The sequence below is a fragment of the Dendrobium catenatum genome, unplaced genomic scaffold (genome assembly GCF_001605985.2).
Source record: "Dendrobium catenatum unplaced genomic scaffold, ASM160598v2 fragScaff_scaffold_602, whole genome shotgun sequence".
NCBI lineage: Eukaryota > Viridiplantae > Streptophyta > Magnoliopsida > Asparagales > Orchidaceae > Dendrobium > Dendrobium catenatum.
The window spans coordinates 69512-85085 of record NW_021319064.1 but is presented as its reverse complement, the minus strand read 5'-3'; the positions used below and the strand labels follow the sequence as shown (position 1 = coordinate 85085).

Below are 15574 nucleotides of genomic sequence, written 5' to 3'. Positions count from 1 at the left end.
TAATCATTAATGTCATCTTTCGCTCTAAATTGATACAAGCTATGTTTAAATACCATTCAAGTATAGGAAACAATGTATACTGCTGTGATTTAACTTTATTAGCATTCCCAATCCCACCAAGTATCAATCGCAGACACATGCTTCAGTAAGAGATTATGTAGAAGGTTTTAATGCATGACAACCATTTTGACGAATTCTTTAACATTTAAAATGATAAATCTTATACACCAAAATGAAACCCATCAGTAGCTCAGCAACACTAAAAATTGTAATATGATCATTATAAGATTGCTTTCAATTATACGGATGCATTAAATGTCACTTACATTTAGCCGATGTTTCAGATACTTGATATAATCTATGACTTTATCTAGTATGGATGCCTGATTACCCTGTAAACAGGAAGAAAGAAACAGCAACGAAAATTAGATTGGCATAAAAGAAACTGAACAAACAAAGAGAAGTTAACATTGAGATGGCATATTTTGAGAAGCAAAACTTCGTAGTCATTGAAATAGAATAGATTTCGTAGTTTGCATGACAGATATCTATATCAGAAAAGTTTTCAACCCACTGGAGCTTTTTTCAACATTTAAAAGAGGAAATTTGAGGTCAGATATGTGACCAAATTTAATCAGGACAAGTTTTATTGTTGTTGAATTTGTTTTGAGATGAATGCAAAAAATGACTAATCAATCAAAACTTACAATACATCTATCTCAACGTAAGTCAAATTGTAATAAAACTTATCCAAATAACATTTGGGTTAGATTAGTTGACTAAATTGTTTACATCATTAACAAAAAAAATTAACTTTAAACCACATAGAACATTCAACAACTATTTTATATACTATTGGAATCAACAGGCCAAACTTAGCTTACAGTTTCAGTATTTGGTAGAGCATTATTCAAGGCTTTAATTGCTTCGGCAACCTTGGCTCTATATATCTGCCATCAGTAAACCATGGGCAAATTTAATAATTTATTAAGCATTTTACTATGGAAATGAAACATAGCGAAGCTAATACTGCTCCAATAAACAGCCAGGGACTAGCCTATCTGCGCTAATGTTCCTAAGGATCAACTTTGTATGAGAAACTGTAAACTTGCACCAACCTCCCAAAACACATAAGAAAATTTCTCACCCGACTGCTTATTACTTTAGAAGATCCATCTTTTTTTGTTGCAATGGTTTCTTCAACTTGCTGAGCAGCACTAGAATAATGTTTTGACTTCGGCTTCATCAAAACACCAATCTTCAAAGGGGAACCAATTCTTAAAATGACATGAAATAAGTGTAGCACATTCCGCAAAAAATCAAAAAAAAAATATACTTATGTTAGATGGGAATCAGTATAAGGTCAAAGTTACTTCTAAGCATAGCAAAAGAAGTAACTTCTAAGCATAGCAAAAGAAGTAACTACAAAGTAGAACTATGAATGGGAACATACTTCTGCAGGTTCTTCATATGCAACATTATTTAAAATGCTTGCTTGTTCTCCATGAGTATTTGTCAGTGGATATCCAATCTGTATTTTAAAAGCTTTTCAAACGTTTAGATTTCACGTTCTACGAGTGACATTACAGTAGAATATACATTTCAAACCTTACCCTTGAAGACGAGAAATCCTCCAAACCTTCAACTTTTGCAGCAAGACAGAGAGAGTTCGATAAACTGTTCAATGCTTGAGAATCAAGAGGATGAACTATAGGCATTAACTGATTCACTCTTGAAGCACCAGTATCACATAAGGATGGCCTCTTCATGTAATTCCACTTGGAGCTTTTAGTACCCAAAGGAGAATAAGGTGCTTGTAGCCAAGGATTCAATTTTACTAGAGGTGATGCACTCCTATCTAGCTTTTCACCAGAAGTAGTAGAAAGTAGTGGCCTTGGATTGAACAGAAAAATATCATGATAAAGAACATTAGCATCATAAAAAAATATTTGCAGAAAATTAAATTGATAGACGCTATTTTGAACTATAGCATGATTTTAATGAAAGTTTTCTGATGAAACCTCCTCGGATCTTTTACTGTCTAACCGCCAACATTTCTTTTCACATATTTAACTGCATACAAGCCTCACATTTGAGGATATTTCCAACAAAGATTCTTCATATTTAAGTTCACGCATCAAATAATCTCATGTATAATAATAGCAGATAAATGAAAATTTTAGATATTAGTTAATTGAAAGAAGTAATATAATATGATGGCTTCTAGCAACTATCAATAAATAAGACCATATTGCCTAATTAAGTGCTAAAATAAATGCTAAAAAAAGATCCTCTAGAATTACAATGTTCATTTAAAGCTACTAGTCTTTAGATGAAATAAATGATGCTCTCTTATAACTTTTGCAGTGACACAATCGTTACATAACTTTGCATTGCAAGAAAATGAAGCTAAATAAAACATGAATATTGTGGGCTCTAAAAATTCACAAACCAGCCTCTTTGCACCTCGTATCGACAAGGAAAGTTTTGACGAGATTATGTTCTCCGGAAAATTTTCAAAAGGCAGCTTAGATTTTAGATAAGATACTAGCTAAAAATTTCATCCACATTTTGCAAGGACTTTATGATATGAGGTTTAATTTATCATTAGGCACAAACCGCTATGATTAATTACCCCTCCCGATGACAAGAGAGAACTTTCGATTAAGGCTAGTCATTAGATAGGCATTAAGTGCCTAGCATATAGTACACCATTTTTAGGGTTTGGATTTTGGGTTTTTAGGATTTTCCTATAGAATGCAATAAATATCATCTTTGCAAATCATATCTTATTATGATATAACAATCATCATATTAAAAATATAACAAAATTGAAATGTGCCTATGAAAAACTTAGAAACTATATGCATGTGTGTAATGGTGTGTAGGTCAATAGAACCCTATCTGATATTGGCTGGCTAGGCTGACGAACCCACAAGATGACGATTCTATAGGAAATCATTGAATTTCCTTGGTTGGTATTTACCTTCCTGGTACAGGGTGTTTGACTATATCGACTATAGATAATATATAAAAAATCATGAGATAAAAATGATTAATGATTGGTAAGTCATATTGGGGTACAATGGTAACCAATGTAATTGCATGTGTGAGCATTTGAACGATACTACATTAGTAGCAATTTGACATACACATTTGTAACATTAGCATGCTAGAACCCATCTTAAAAACCAAGACATATGGCATTGTTATATTGATAAGTTGATTATCAGTTGTTACTCCTATCTATTTGATTAGTCATACTGTAAGCCTCATTCTTCCATCGTTTATGCTTTAATAAATAGAGGAGTTATTTGTTGAGTTTGATTTATCAAACTCATTCATTGTTGTGTCTTTTCATAGTAGGTCTTATTGGAGTGTTAAGTGGGTCATCACCACAGGAGCAATCCTACTAATCATAATCTATATTTGTTATTTTTTAATAACTTATAATAGGTTATTTGTATATTTTCTTTTGAGAGATTGGATAATTGTAATACTCAAACTTATCAGGTAAAGGGAAAGAATTTCGTTCAGGTATATATATATACCTGAGAATATCAATATCATATATTTATAAAATTCCACCGATTATTAAGATCATTTACTCGTATATATTTATAGGGTAAGGTAATTAGATAAGCTTAATTAAGTTAATTTGTTTTACATAACTAAATACCTAAGTCATATTTATTGTTCATGTACAAAAAATAATAATACATACAATAAATTAATGCATTAGTGCTTAAGGGCCTAAAGAACTTACCTATGCATGCAGCAACCTTTGGTATTATGAAGGATTGCGATCAAACCTTTGTGTAGTGGAATGTTAAAATCTTCTTAATTCCTTTACATTACCACACCTAGGAAATAAGAGGAGCTCTGAATTTTCCTTCCAAACCGAGGTCAACTAGGCGTGGGGAAGGCAGACCGAGCACTTAAGAAGGAAAAACTCCTATGGGAGTTCTAGTAGGTAATTTCTTAAGGCAAAAAAAGGGGTAGAGAAAAAGAAAAGGTATATATATCATATTCACCTTTTTATTCTTCCTTTCCTTTTTCTCTACCCCTATTTTTTTCTTTTAGAATTTTCCTATATAGAATAAGAGAGAAGAAGCAAAAGGAGAAGAAGAGGTAGAGGTTTCAAATTTATAAGGAAGAGAATTTTAAAGTTTTGAGAGTTGTATGAGGAGAGGAAACTTGGAGGTAATGTACTTGCGTAGGAGAATACGAGGTGTTAAAATTGTAGAAGTAGATTGGAGCAAAGGTAAGATATGCAATTTCAGTATAGTATGCTAATAATTTAGTATTATATGTATACATGTATATGAATTGAATTGATTGTGAGTGATTTATGTCCCTCGTACTCTTGCCTGTTAGGATTAGCCTGAAATTATGATCCACACACAAATCTCACATGTAACTTTCTATAGTGGGAGATTATGTTATATGATGTTGTAATAGACAATTTTTTCTTACGGGAATTGCATGTATCATATGATTCATATAGTCTTACATGCTTATGTACCGATACACCAAATGACCATATCAACCTATACACATGTGAATAATTATATATATAGTCAAATGCCTATAACCTTGAAAGGAAAAAAAATGATGATTAGATAAGCCAAAGAAAATGTCATGTTAGATGAGAGGTGGGTGGGGCAATGCGACCCTGATGTGCAGTGCAACCGCGATATAGTATGAAGCCTACGGGCTATGACACAAGGCCTAGGAGCGATCAAGGCAGTGTGACCTCTAGAGCCTAAAGGCGATAAACCTAAACCTGGACATTTGTACATGACATTTTCTGAGTTTTAAAAAAAGGGACTTCATAAATGAATTGAATTTTAATTATCATTACCTATAGCAATGTACGATGCATTTATTGAAAACACTTATAAGGCATAACTTACAGACAAAGTATAATTTTACATTGAATGCATTTTGCTCGCATTAACATTACGTTCCGCTTAGTTCCTACCTATCGTAGTTATTCTACATGTCACGCTAGAAACTACTATACCTACTTCCTAATAAATGATTATTCGTAATTTTCTTACTTTTACTTGTTGATGCACCAGTAATTATTTTTTCCACACTTAACTACTATATTAGAAGTGCATATCTTTTGGGCACTGTAGCTCACCAAATGGTTATTTTGATTGTTGGAGGGAAAGCGAATGATAAGGTTGAACCAGAATAATGTCAGGTTCAATTTTATTTTATTTGTATAGTTTATATAAGAAAGATATATTTGGAGTTTAGTAATCTATCAATAGCTACACGTTTTAGTTTACTATAGTTGCTCCGTAAATAATAATTTTAGAAATTAAAAGTTTGTAGCTTCCACTTATGATGAATGTTTTAAGCTATAATTTCTTTCAAAAAAATGTTTTGCAAATAAATCCCAGGAATTGCTAAAAGGCGTTGAACTTTGGTAAGCAATAGTGGCTCTCCCTCTCACGCTCTCTGCTCTTTGTTTGGACCAGGGAAGTCTACCAAATGGGAGAGACTATATGTTGCTCTCTCTACGCGGAACGAAGCTCTGCTGCGAGATAGGATTTCTACACAATATCCTAATCTTCTGTTGCAGAAATTAGAGGGAGAAGACCTGTAGTAGTCGGTTTTTGAATCTTAGCCCTTAGATGGAGTTTCCAAATTTAAGGAAATGATGATAAAGGGCTAGAAACACAAATAGAGCCTAATTGAACCTGGATTGGTCCAATTGGGCTCAAATTGAGCCTGAATTGGACCTAATTTGGGTCGATTCGGGTTCGATCGAGCCCATTTTAAGAAATTGAACTCAAATTGATGCCAATTTAGGTCAAATTTGGTTTGACAGGGCTTGATTGGGTTCGATTTAGACTTATTTTGAGTTGGTTGCAGTCGATTTGATTTTAATTTGATTAAATTGAGATCCAATTTGAGTAAATTGATGCTCGATGACAATCAATTGAGTCGATCGAGCCCAATCGAGCTCGAATAGGCTCGATCCGGGCTGAATCTGCCTCGATGAGAAAATATACGTCAACAACACCAAGAAAAGAAAAGAAAAGAAAAGGGACAGCTGAGAGGCAGGGCGCGAATTTTTAGAGCCCACATAGATATAGTGTTTACACTACTTATATAGGAATTTTTCTATTTGTGAATATAAAGAAAGTCTGCATATCTCTTTATAATGTTCTGTATTGACAAGCATACAGCTTTCGAACTCAAGTGTGAAAATTTTAAGGATTTTTTTTATTTTTAAAAAGGACTGGGCTAGCAAAGGACAACTGCAGGTTAACTCTTATCATTTGAATACTAGTTTTAAATTCACATAGGCTTGGTTGATGAAATTTTATCATTTACGAACACCAGATTTTACCTCCTTTAATGCACATGTTTAAATTTTTTTTATCAGTTTTTACATGGCAACACATGGCCAATATGAGTGTCCATTTCTAGCAATTTGGGTATTCCAAACTCAACAGCACAATCGTTTCACAAATGTAGTGTGGGCTCCGAAAATTCGGCCCCGGCCTCCACCTGCTTTGTTTTTTCTTTGGAGGGAGTTTTAATGGAATTAAGTTTCGGGGTAAATTTTGGGAAGGCAAATGAGTTTGTAGATAAGACACTACCCGAGATTTCGCCCTCATTTTGTGAGGACTTTATGATCTGAGTTTTGATTTGCTATAGACGCAAACCCCTCTCGACACCGAGAGAGAACTTTCGATTAAGGCATGGGTTTGGAATTTGAGAATTGAGGGTTGATATTTAAAATTAAAAATTTTACCATCTTACACTTAAAGCAGATGGTGGGGGAATGGATGATGGACCCGATCAAGATCTCTTGGTTCCATTATCCTGGGCCATCGTGGTCCTTGGTCAACTTAATCAGAGGAGGTAGTCGACCCAACCTAACAAAAGGATCCTTGTCGGCAGCCATGGGCTGCTTCGTCCAAAGGGACCCTGTAGACTTGGGATGGATGTTTGTCTAAGGGGAAAAATTTGAATCCACTTTATCTAACAAAGAGCTTTGTGCCCTATCGATCATATCCTATTGATTCAAACCTCAAGGATTTGATACCACTAAGGAGCGTATTGGCTCTGGCCATAACCGGTATTTCGTGGTATCATTTGGCGACAAAACCACTCGGTTCACAGGGCCCGAGTCATAATCGTTTATCCAGCGGTGATATTTTCAGACAAAACCACCTGTTAGAGGGCACGTACCACGTCCTTATTGGAAGGAGATTGTTTGAGAATGGATCCAAGTAATATTTTCAACTAGGCATTTGGCTCTATATGAGCTGAAGTACATTTTAATTTGTCCACTTCGACAAACTGTTGTGGATGATGGATGAATTTTCCTTTAAGTGATTAGATGGATTAATTTTCATTTTAAACATCTTTAGATTTTTGGGACTTTTTTTGGATTTTTGTGGTATTTGGGTGGAGCTTGGAAGGCATTTGAAAGTGTTTGAATCACCCCTCCGGTTGAGATCTACGTTCAACGCGGACATCATCGGGCTGACTTTAAAGTCACTTATATTTTCGTAGAAAATTGAATTTTGTGAAAGTTTGGAAGTATTTGAAATTGTTTGTAAACCCCTCCGGTTGGAATAAACATTCAACACGGCCATCATCGGGGGGTCATTAAAGTCACTTATATTTTCGTAGGAATTTAAATTTTGTGGAAGTTTGGAGGCATTTTGATGGAATTAACCACTCTGGTTGAGATCTACATTCAACACAGTCATCATCGGGATGTTCGAGGTCATTTTCATTTGAAAACAATTGCATTTTATGGATGAGCCTTGTAGACTCCGTCGAGTTATCGACAGAGGATCGTGTTTCGTAGTCCTTATTCCTTTGTTTGTAAATTTTCTTTATTGAAGGCCTTGAAAGCCTAATATAAATGTATGAAATATAAAATAAAAATATCCCGATCGACCTCGCGACCGTATTTTTATTTAATGGTTTGAGCCGTATCGACTCCTATCTACCTGCATAGAAGGATTGGGCTCGATCTTGGGTTCATTTATTGACATCCTTAGACGTCACATGAGTACTAATAACACGCTCGCCGGGGATAATGTGGATCTTTGGGGGTATTTTATAATTATTTGTTGAATCTTGTCGACTCCTATTTACCTGCTTAAGGATTGAGTTCAAATTTATTGACCCACGTAGCATCCCTAGATGCCACGTGTATATTCAAGACACGCTCGTCAGGCCAATACGGGTGTTTGGAGGCATTTTGTAATTATTTGTTGAATCTTGTCAACTCCTATTTACCTACATAGGAGGATCGGGTTCAAATCTATTGACCTGCTAAGCATCCCTAGATGTCACATGTATCCCTACAACATGCTTGTCGGGGCCCATGCGGGTGTTTGATTTTAACGATGAACCTTTCTTATAAAGGATTTGAAGGCCTAATATGAATGTATTAAGACAAATATACCGTTCGTCGCAATCGTATATTTGTTAGATGGATTGAACCCTGTCGACTCATATTGATCCGTATAGAAGGATCGGGTTCGAACTTGAATTCACTTATTGACCCGCGCAACATCCCTAGATGTCACATGTATCCCTACAACATGCTCACTAGGGCCCATACGGGTTTTATGATTGCACTTGCCCTTTTTGTGTACCTATGTATATACAAACTACGGTGCATATGGGGGGGCATTTTCAAATATTTAGCTTTGATCAATTGAGCGGGCAAAGAGTTTACGTTAGTAAAAAGCTTAATGATATTCGTCAGCGTTATTCCACGTATGACAAAGAGTTTTATGATGTGATCCAATCCCTTCGTTATTGGCGACACTACTTGCTCCCATAAGAGTTCGTCATTTTCTCGGATCACGAAGCTTTGCGTTATATCAACTCTCAAAAGAAATTGAATGCACGCCATGGTCGATGGGTCGAGTTCCTTCAGGAGTATACGTATGCCCTTAAACATAAGGCGAGAGTTGAAAATAAAGTTGTTGATGCTCTCAGTCGTCGCATGATAACTATTACTGAGATAAGAGCAGAAGTCGTGGGATTTAATCAAATAAAGAGGGACTATTAGGAATGCCTCGACTTCAATGAGATCTACTCTCTCTTGTCCGCAGGCAGCACGCGCCTTGTGAACGATTTCCTATTGGAGGATGGTTATTTCTTTAAAGCCCAAAGGCTTTGTATCCCTAGCACCCCCTTTAGGGAATTTCTGGTCTGTGAACTCCACGTCGGCTGGGCACTTCGGACGGGTCAAAACTATCGAATCCGTAGATTATCGCTTTTACTGGCCCAGCCTAAAGAGATATGTCGGTCGGTTGGTCAGTCGGTCGGTTGGTCAGTCGGTGTCACACTTGCCAACTAGCCAAACAACGTAAACAAAACACGGGTCTTTACACTCCACTAATTGTCCCTAGTTGTCCATAGCAGGATGTTAGTATGGACTTTATCTTAGGCATGCCCAAGACACTCCGTAGGAATGATGTCATTTGTATTGTAGTTGACCGATTTTCCAAAATGACTTTTTATTCCTTGCTCCAAAACATCTGATGCCTCTCACATTACGAAGTTGTACTTCAACGTGGTCGTCCGTTTACATGGTTTACCCAAAACCACTGTATCGGATCGGGGTGTAAAATTCACTAGCCATTTGTGGAAAACCCTGTGAATGAAAATGGGCACCAAATTGCATTTTTCCACTGCCTTTCACCCATAAACGGATGGTCAAACTGAGGTAGTTAATAGAAGTTTGGGTACCTGTTGTGGTCTTTGGTTGGCGAGCACATTAGAGATTGGGATTACATTTTGCCTACTGCTGAGTTTGCTTATATTAATTCCATTAACCGAACCAAGGGCCTAAGTCCTTCTGAAATTGTGTATGAGTTCAAACCTAGACAGCCGTTAGATCTAATATCCATGAGTTCTAGGTATAGAATTTCTGAGTCTGCATCATCATTTGCATCCCATTTGCATGAACTTCATAAAGAAATTGCACAACAAATTGAAAAGAGCAATAATAAATACAAACTACATGCAGACTTGAAACTACGTTTTAAAACTTTTGAGGTTGGTGACTCCGTGATGGTGCTGATTCGTCTGGAATGGTTCTCGCAGGGAACGATTAAGAAGCTGCACGCCAAGAGTGCTGGACCTTTCAAAATACTTAAGAAATTAACGATAATGCCTATGTAGTAGATCTACCTGCAGATTTCAACATCAATCCCTCTTTTAACTATAGAAGATTTAGTTGCATATGAAGATCTCAATTTTAACCCTCCAAATCCACTCATACAGCAACCTTGTGTGACCCCACCATGTGAGATCCCAAACCTACCTCCACTACCAAATATTCCTAAATCTTCCATAGCAGAAAAGGTGGACGCGATCCTAAGTGATGATATCATATCCACAAGGGAAGGTGGACGAAGGAAATACTTGATCAGGTGGAAAGGAAAGCCCGAGTCAAAGGATATTTGGCTGGATTGCGAGGAGTTGTAGCAGATTGACTCAGATGTTCTAAAGATCTACGAGAGCACCAGAGACACTTACTCAACGTAGTCAAGTTTTCTCCCACCCCGGGAGAATGATGGGGACATCAGATCAAGGAAGGTTTATCAAAGGCGTGGCCGCCGATCTACGGCCATGATTGAGTCATTGTATTTTTTATTTATTTTATGTATTTTCTTATTTATGTTATCGCATTTTATTTATTTTGTTTAGTTTCTCATTGTACTCTTTTATTAAGGGATGTCGTATATAAGTCCAAGGGGAATTGTTATATTTTGTCTTTGAGTCCTTTGTATGAGGCTTTATAAAATCCCTCCTTATTCTCTTTTGAAGTCAATGAATAATTGATTACAAAATTTCTTCATTTTGTTTGAGTTCTCTTGAGAGCTTGAGAGTTTGAGTTATGAATCCCTAGGAGAGGGAACTCGGATCACCCACCAACCTTAAAGACGGCCGGATTCGTAGTTTTCTTATCTTTGTCTTTCCAAACCCTATCTTCCCCCTTCTAGCCGTCGGACAAGGCCCTCCCAATCCTTGTCGTCGGCCACCTAATCGCCCCCTTCCTTTTCCCCAACCAATACCACGTACATCTCCCCTAGCAGTCAACCCCCATACCTAATCCCATTCAAGTTGTCGTTCTAAGCCCTCTTGTCTCTCTTAGATACTTCCTAATTTTGGATTGCCATAATTTAGTTGGTCTTTGGATTCAAATTTCCCCAAATTTGAAATTCAAATTCTTTTTCAAATTATAAAATCTATTTTAGGAAAGTTTTCAAATCTTTCCCTCCATTGGATCTTAAATTAATTAGGATAAATTAATTTATCCTAAATCTACTCAACCAAATTAAGAAAGCATTAAAGCCTCCTTAATTTCCTCCCAATCCTCGCCATAGCCGCCGACCTTGCTTGGCTAACCGTCGGCCCCACTCCACTTCCCTTATCTTGAGTTTCTTAATTTAGGTTGATTTAATTTAGGATCAATTTGAAAGTCAAATCAATTAAGTTTGAAATTCAAATCATTTCCTCATTCTACTAAACTATTTTAGGAAAGTTTTCAAATCTAATCCAATTTGATTTTCAAATTAAATTGGAACTAATCAAATCTTTCTTAATCTCTAAACCTAAACTTAGAAACCCAAATCTCATCTCATAAATCCCTCCCCCACTCTTCAAAGCTGTCGGCCCCCTCTCTCCTACCCGACCCCTCCTCTCTCTCCAATCTCCCTCTCTCTCATTAACTCTCCACCGGAATTTAGGAATTGAACTTTCCCTCTTAATCTCCTATCCACAAATTTCAAAAAACTGAAACTTATTTCAGATTTCGGAAAGGAAATTGCTCCTTGCCTCTTCCCTATTTCAAGTTGAAGAAAAACTTCTTTCTCTTCAACAATACTCAAGAGTACTAGCAACCCTTGGGAAGAAATCATCGTCTCGCATCTATGAATGGCCAATCCCGCACTGAGTACGGACTTGAGTACGACGAACACGGATTCGTGCACATTCTCCATTCAACTTTCTTTGCATCAACCCAAGGATCGATCACACGGTTGAGGATTACCTAGAATGCATCTTGGACACTTTGGTTGAAGTTATTGAGGAACAATTGGAGATCGTCCAGTGGAATATTGCCGCTGGTCCTTAGTGAAGGTTTTCTACTCTCCCTCCTCTTGCGTTTCTTAAGTCTAACCTTTTTTGTGAGTTGATTGTAGTTACGAAGGATGCATTCGCCAATTCTACTAAGCTTAGTAAACGTAGGGTTTTGAGCGCATTCATTTGTTTACTAATCGCAATGTTAGACTAGGGATTTTGTTGAAGCTACTATTTTGGCATAATATTATTTTCTTATGTTATTTTGAAGCTTCAAATCTCTTGTTATGCGACTTACCCTAAACAGTTGTGACCCTTCTTACATTTTCTTTTGTTGTTTTAATTGCTAGTAGTTTATTTGATATTCCTCTAATCAAGAAGTTGTGCAAAATCTTAACAAACATCATTGCCCTCGTCATAGTTCTACATCAAAAATATTATTCTTTTTAAAATAATTGATTGGTTTGTATATATCTACAACCAGAAGGCCTATCCACACATGAGATTACTTATACCCAATTTTAAAGTATTATCTATCACAAAAATAATTGAATCCTTAATTATAATCTATGAAAGTTTTTAGAATACTCATTTTTTATTTGGCTAGAACTGATTGATTGAAGTTGATTATGGATCCCATGATCTTGGTTGCCTTCAACCATCATTGGGCAAAGTTCAATAACAGGTGACTGCCACAACGCCTTCACATAGTTGAGTGGGCTCTTGGAACATGATACTTGGTGAGGTTAAAAAAAATTTATTTGCAAGAAGTGTGACCACTGTGAAGATCTCTCACATAAGTGAGAGATTGTTAAGAAGTGAGAGTGTTGAGCTAAGTCTCATATTAGAAGAACTAACAAGTGGTTGACCCTTATCCATAAGCGTAAATTTTTGGATTGGCAATGGATGTAAGCATTGATGTGTCTAGCCTAACTTCAGTCACCCTTTGATTAACTCCCTAACAAAAATGATAACAATGGATGTTGAGTTGGGCAGAGAAGACACAAAAACATATAACACAATGGTTGAAGCATCAAATGGGCCAACAACTATTGTGAGTAAGAGCAAAGGAGAGAATGATTGGATGCAAGCCACATGTCCATAGTTCTTATGAACCCAACCACATTTTCCGAATGGGATAATTAAGAAAGGCAAGACAATGCTATGGAAAGTTGGGGAAGATTGCATCAGTATACTAGTAGCAGAATCACAATAAGGAGAAAAATAGACTAAAAAGTGATTGGTAGGTATTGATGTATAATGGAAACAATCTAGCAAAGAGGGAATTCATAGATGTTGGATAGATCAGGTAACAACACCTTTTAATTTCTCTTTTCCTTTTGAATTTAGTTTTATGTGGATCAACTAAATTATGTTGTTATATTGATAAAAATCCCTAGATAGGAAAGCATGAATCTTCCCCCTCCAAAGTCTTTCTTATTTTAGTTGTGTCAAACTCCGGATAGTGAAAAACTTGTTATTAAATAAAAAGTTTCAAATATCATGAGGGAAAAGTATCTTTAATATTCATTGAGCAAAAAAGTAAATGAAATAGGAAAAACAATGACCTTATAAACTGCTTTCTTTAATCTAATGCAGATTCATAATACAATATGTTAATTAACAATCCATGTAATACTATTTCAACTCTATCCAAATTAGCAAATGATCAAAAAAATTTACCTTCATAAATAAAATCAATGTTTATATCTTAAATATGTACAAGCACGCACGTACGCTTTTCATTTCAAGACAATTTATGTATCTTTCACGTACGCTTTTCATTTCAAGACAACTTCTGTATCTTGTAAATAAATTTAGAACACAATGTTTCCGCTTGAAATTCTCCGCTTAGCAAGAACAAAATGATAGAATCGTGATGCAAAAATAACACTGTAGAAACATCAACCAAATGATGATTTGGCATCCACACACTACAAACATGAAAAATAAAAAGTAAAAAAAATAAACTAGCACACTCCTTTATTTAGGAAATCAGCAATATTAGACCAAATCCGGGTCGTCAAGAAGTAAATAATTTGCTATCCGGCTTAATGATTGTAACAGAACGTCACTTAAACACATTAGCATTGAATGAATTACCAGAAATGCTAAGAAAACTTCTGTATAAATGCGCCTCCGAAAATGAATGAGTCCATCTATAGGTCCACCGAATACTGCGCATCCATCGAAGATCAGACGTGATATATCGGATCATGCACGGAAGTTAAAAATACATGTGATCCTAAAAAACAACTTAGAGATCCAAAAACAATGAATAAGAGAGGCGATGTAGATTAATCGGTGATCAAAGCAATGATCAATAAACAATATAAACAAAAGCATCAGCGCATTGCAAGATCACAGTAGGAACATATTTAGGATGATAATATTAAGAAAAAAGAGAAGGAATATTATAAATGTACTTTTAGCAATCAAAAACTTATGAAGCTAGCCATCATTGGAGCATCGCGTTTCGATTGGATGAAAAAAAGGGGAAGAGAAATACGAGCGGATTGCTTACAGCATCAAATCGGTAAAGGTCCCGCCCGTCCTAGGGTTTATTCTCTGCGCTTCAGAGCATCTCAACCTCCGATAACAATCTGCTTTGTTCACCAAGCTTTCCAACACTAGCTTGTCCCTCCAGCCTCTGCAGTCGGGAAACTTGAAGGAAACGAACAAATAGCGCGGGAGGGAAGAATACCGAATTTACCCTTACCATTATTTATTCATAGTAAAAGGACAAATATTAGCTCACTAGTTTAAAGAAAGCTCGGGCTATAAGACCTCAACCTCCAGGAATTGAATCTCAAATTTTTAATTAAATTGACCATTAAACTAAACATCTCTTTCAATCAAATTTAAGCCCAACATATAGGATAGGCTGGAGTATTTTCTGAATCGTTTCAGAATCTTAAAACACTCCCTACTCCTCTTCCTTTGACTCCAGAAATAAGTGTTCAATCTTGAACCAATCCCACTTAGAATTCAAACCCTTATCTCCTTTGACAACAAACTTTGAAAATCTTAAATAAATTTTTTACTGCTATTTTAATCGAGAGTATTCGTAGGAAAATTTTATATCCTACGCGGGCTTGAACTCGTAGGAGATAGAAACCCATATCCAGATTTTCAAAATCAAAATTTTCAAAACTTCAATTGATTATCTTTGGGAAATTCAAAATTCAATGATCATTTTCATCATTTTCAAATGATCAATAGTGATTGATAATTTCTCACCTCTGAATGATATATCAATTATTATTGTGATTTTGATTATGAAACTAGTGATCTATTATCCAAATTATTATAGTCAAACATTTGATTGAACATCATTTTGATCTTTCGAGATCATATGTTGTTTTCCTGAGTTTGACTATAGTAATCAAGATGAATTCGAAGTTTTATAATTTGAATATATTAGGGAATGATATTATCGCATCCAAGGTGATATATTATTCATAATAAAGAGTTCAATTTTAAAACT

General features: G+C 35.8%; 1 protein-coding gene across 2 annotated transcripts; it reads right to left on the bottom strand.

Annotated features, from left to right (window-relative positions):
* Positions 1–305: 305 nt before the first annotated feature.
* LOC110110081 (transcription factor bHLH66) lies at positions 306–14708 on the bottom strand. 2 transcript variants are annotated; one of them, XM_028694957.1, is made up of 7 exons: positions 14612–14708; positions 14191–14264; positions 1614–1893; positions 1454–1531; positions 1148–1258; positions 885–950; positions 306–392 (listed from the first exon to the last, which is right to left on the bottom strand). In XM_028694957.1, exons 3-7 carry the CDS (start codon positions 1767–1769, stop codon positions 312–314), a joined length of 492 nt encoding a protein of 163 aa, XP_028550790.1. In that variant the 5' UTR covers positions 1770–1893; positions 14191–14264; positions 14612–14708; the 3' UTR covers positions 306–311. The 2 variants fall into 2 exon arrangements, with proteins under 2 accessions (XP_028550790.1, XP_028550789.1); XM_028694956.1 differs by lacking the exon at positions 14191–14264 and having other exon boundaries at positions 14612–14695.
* Positions 14709–15574: the final 866 nt, after the last annotated feature.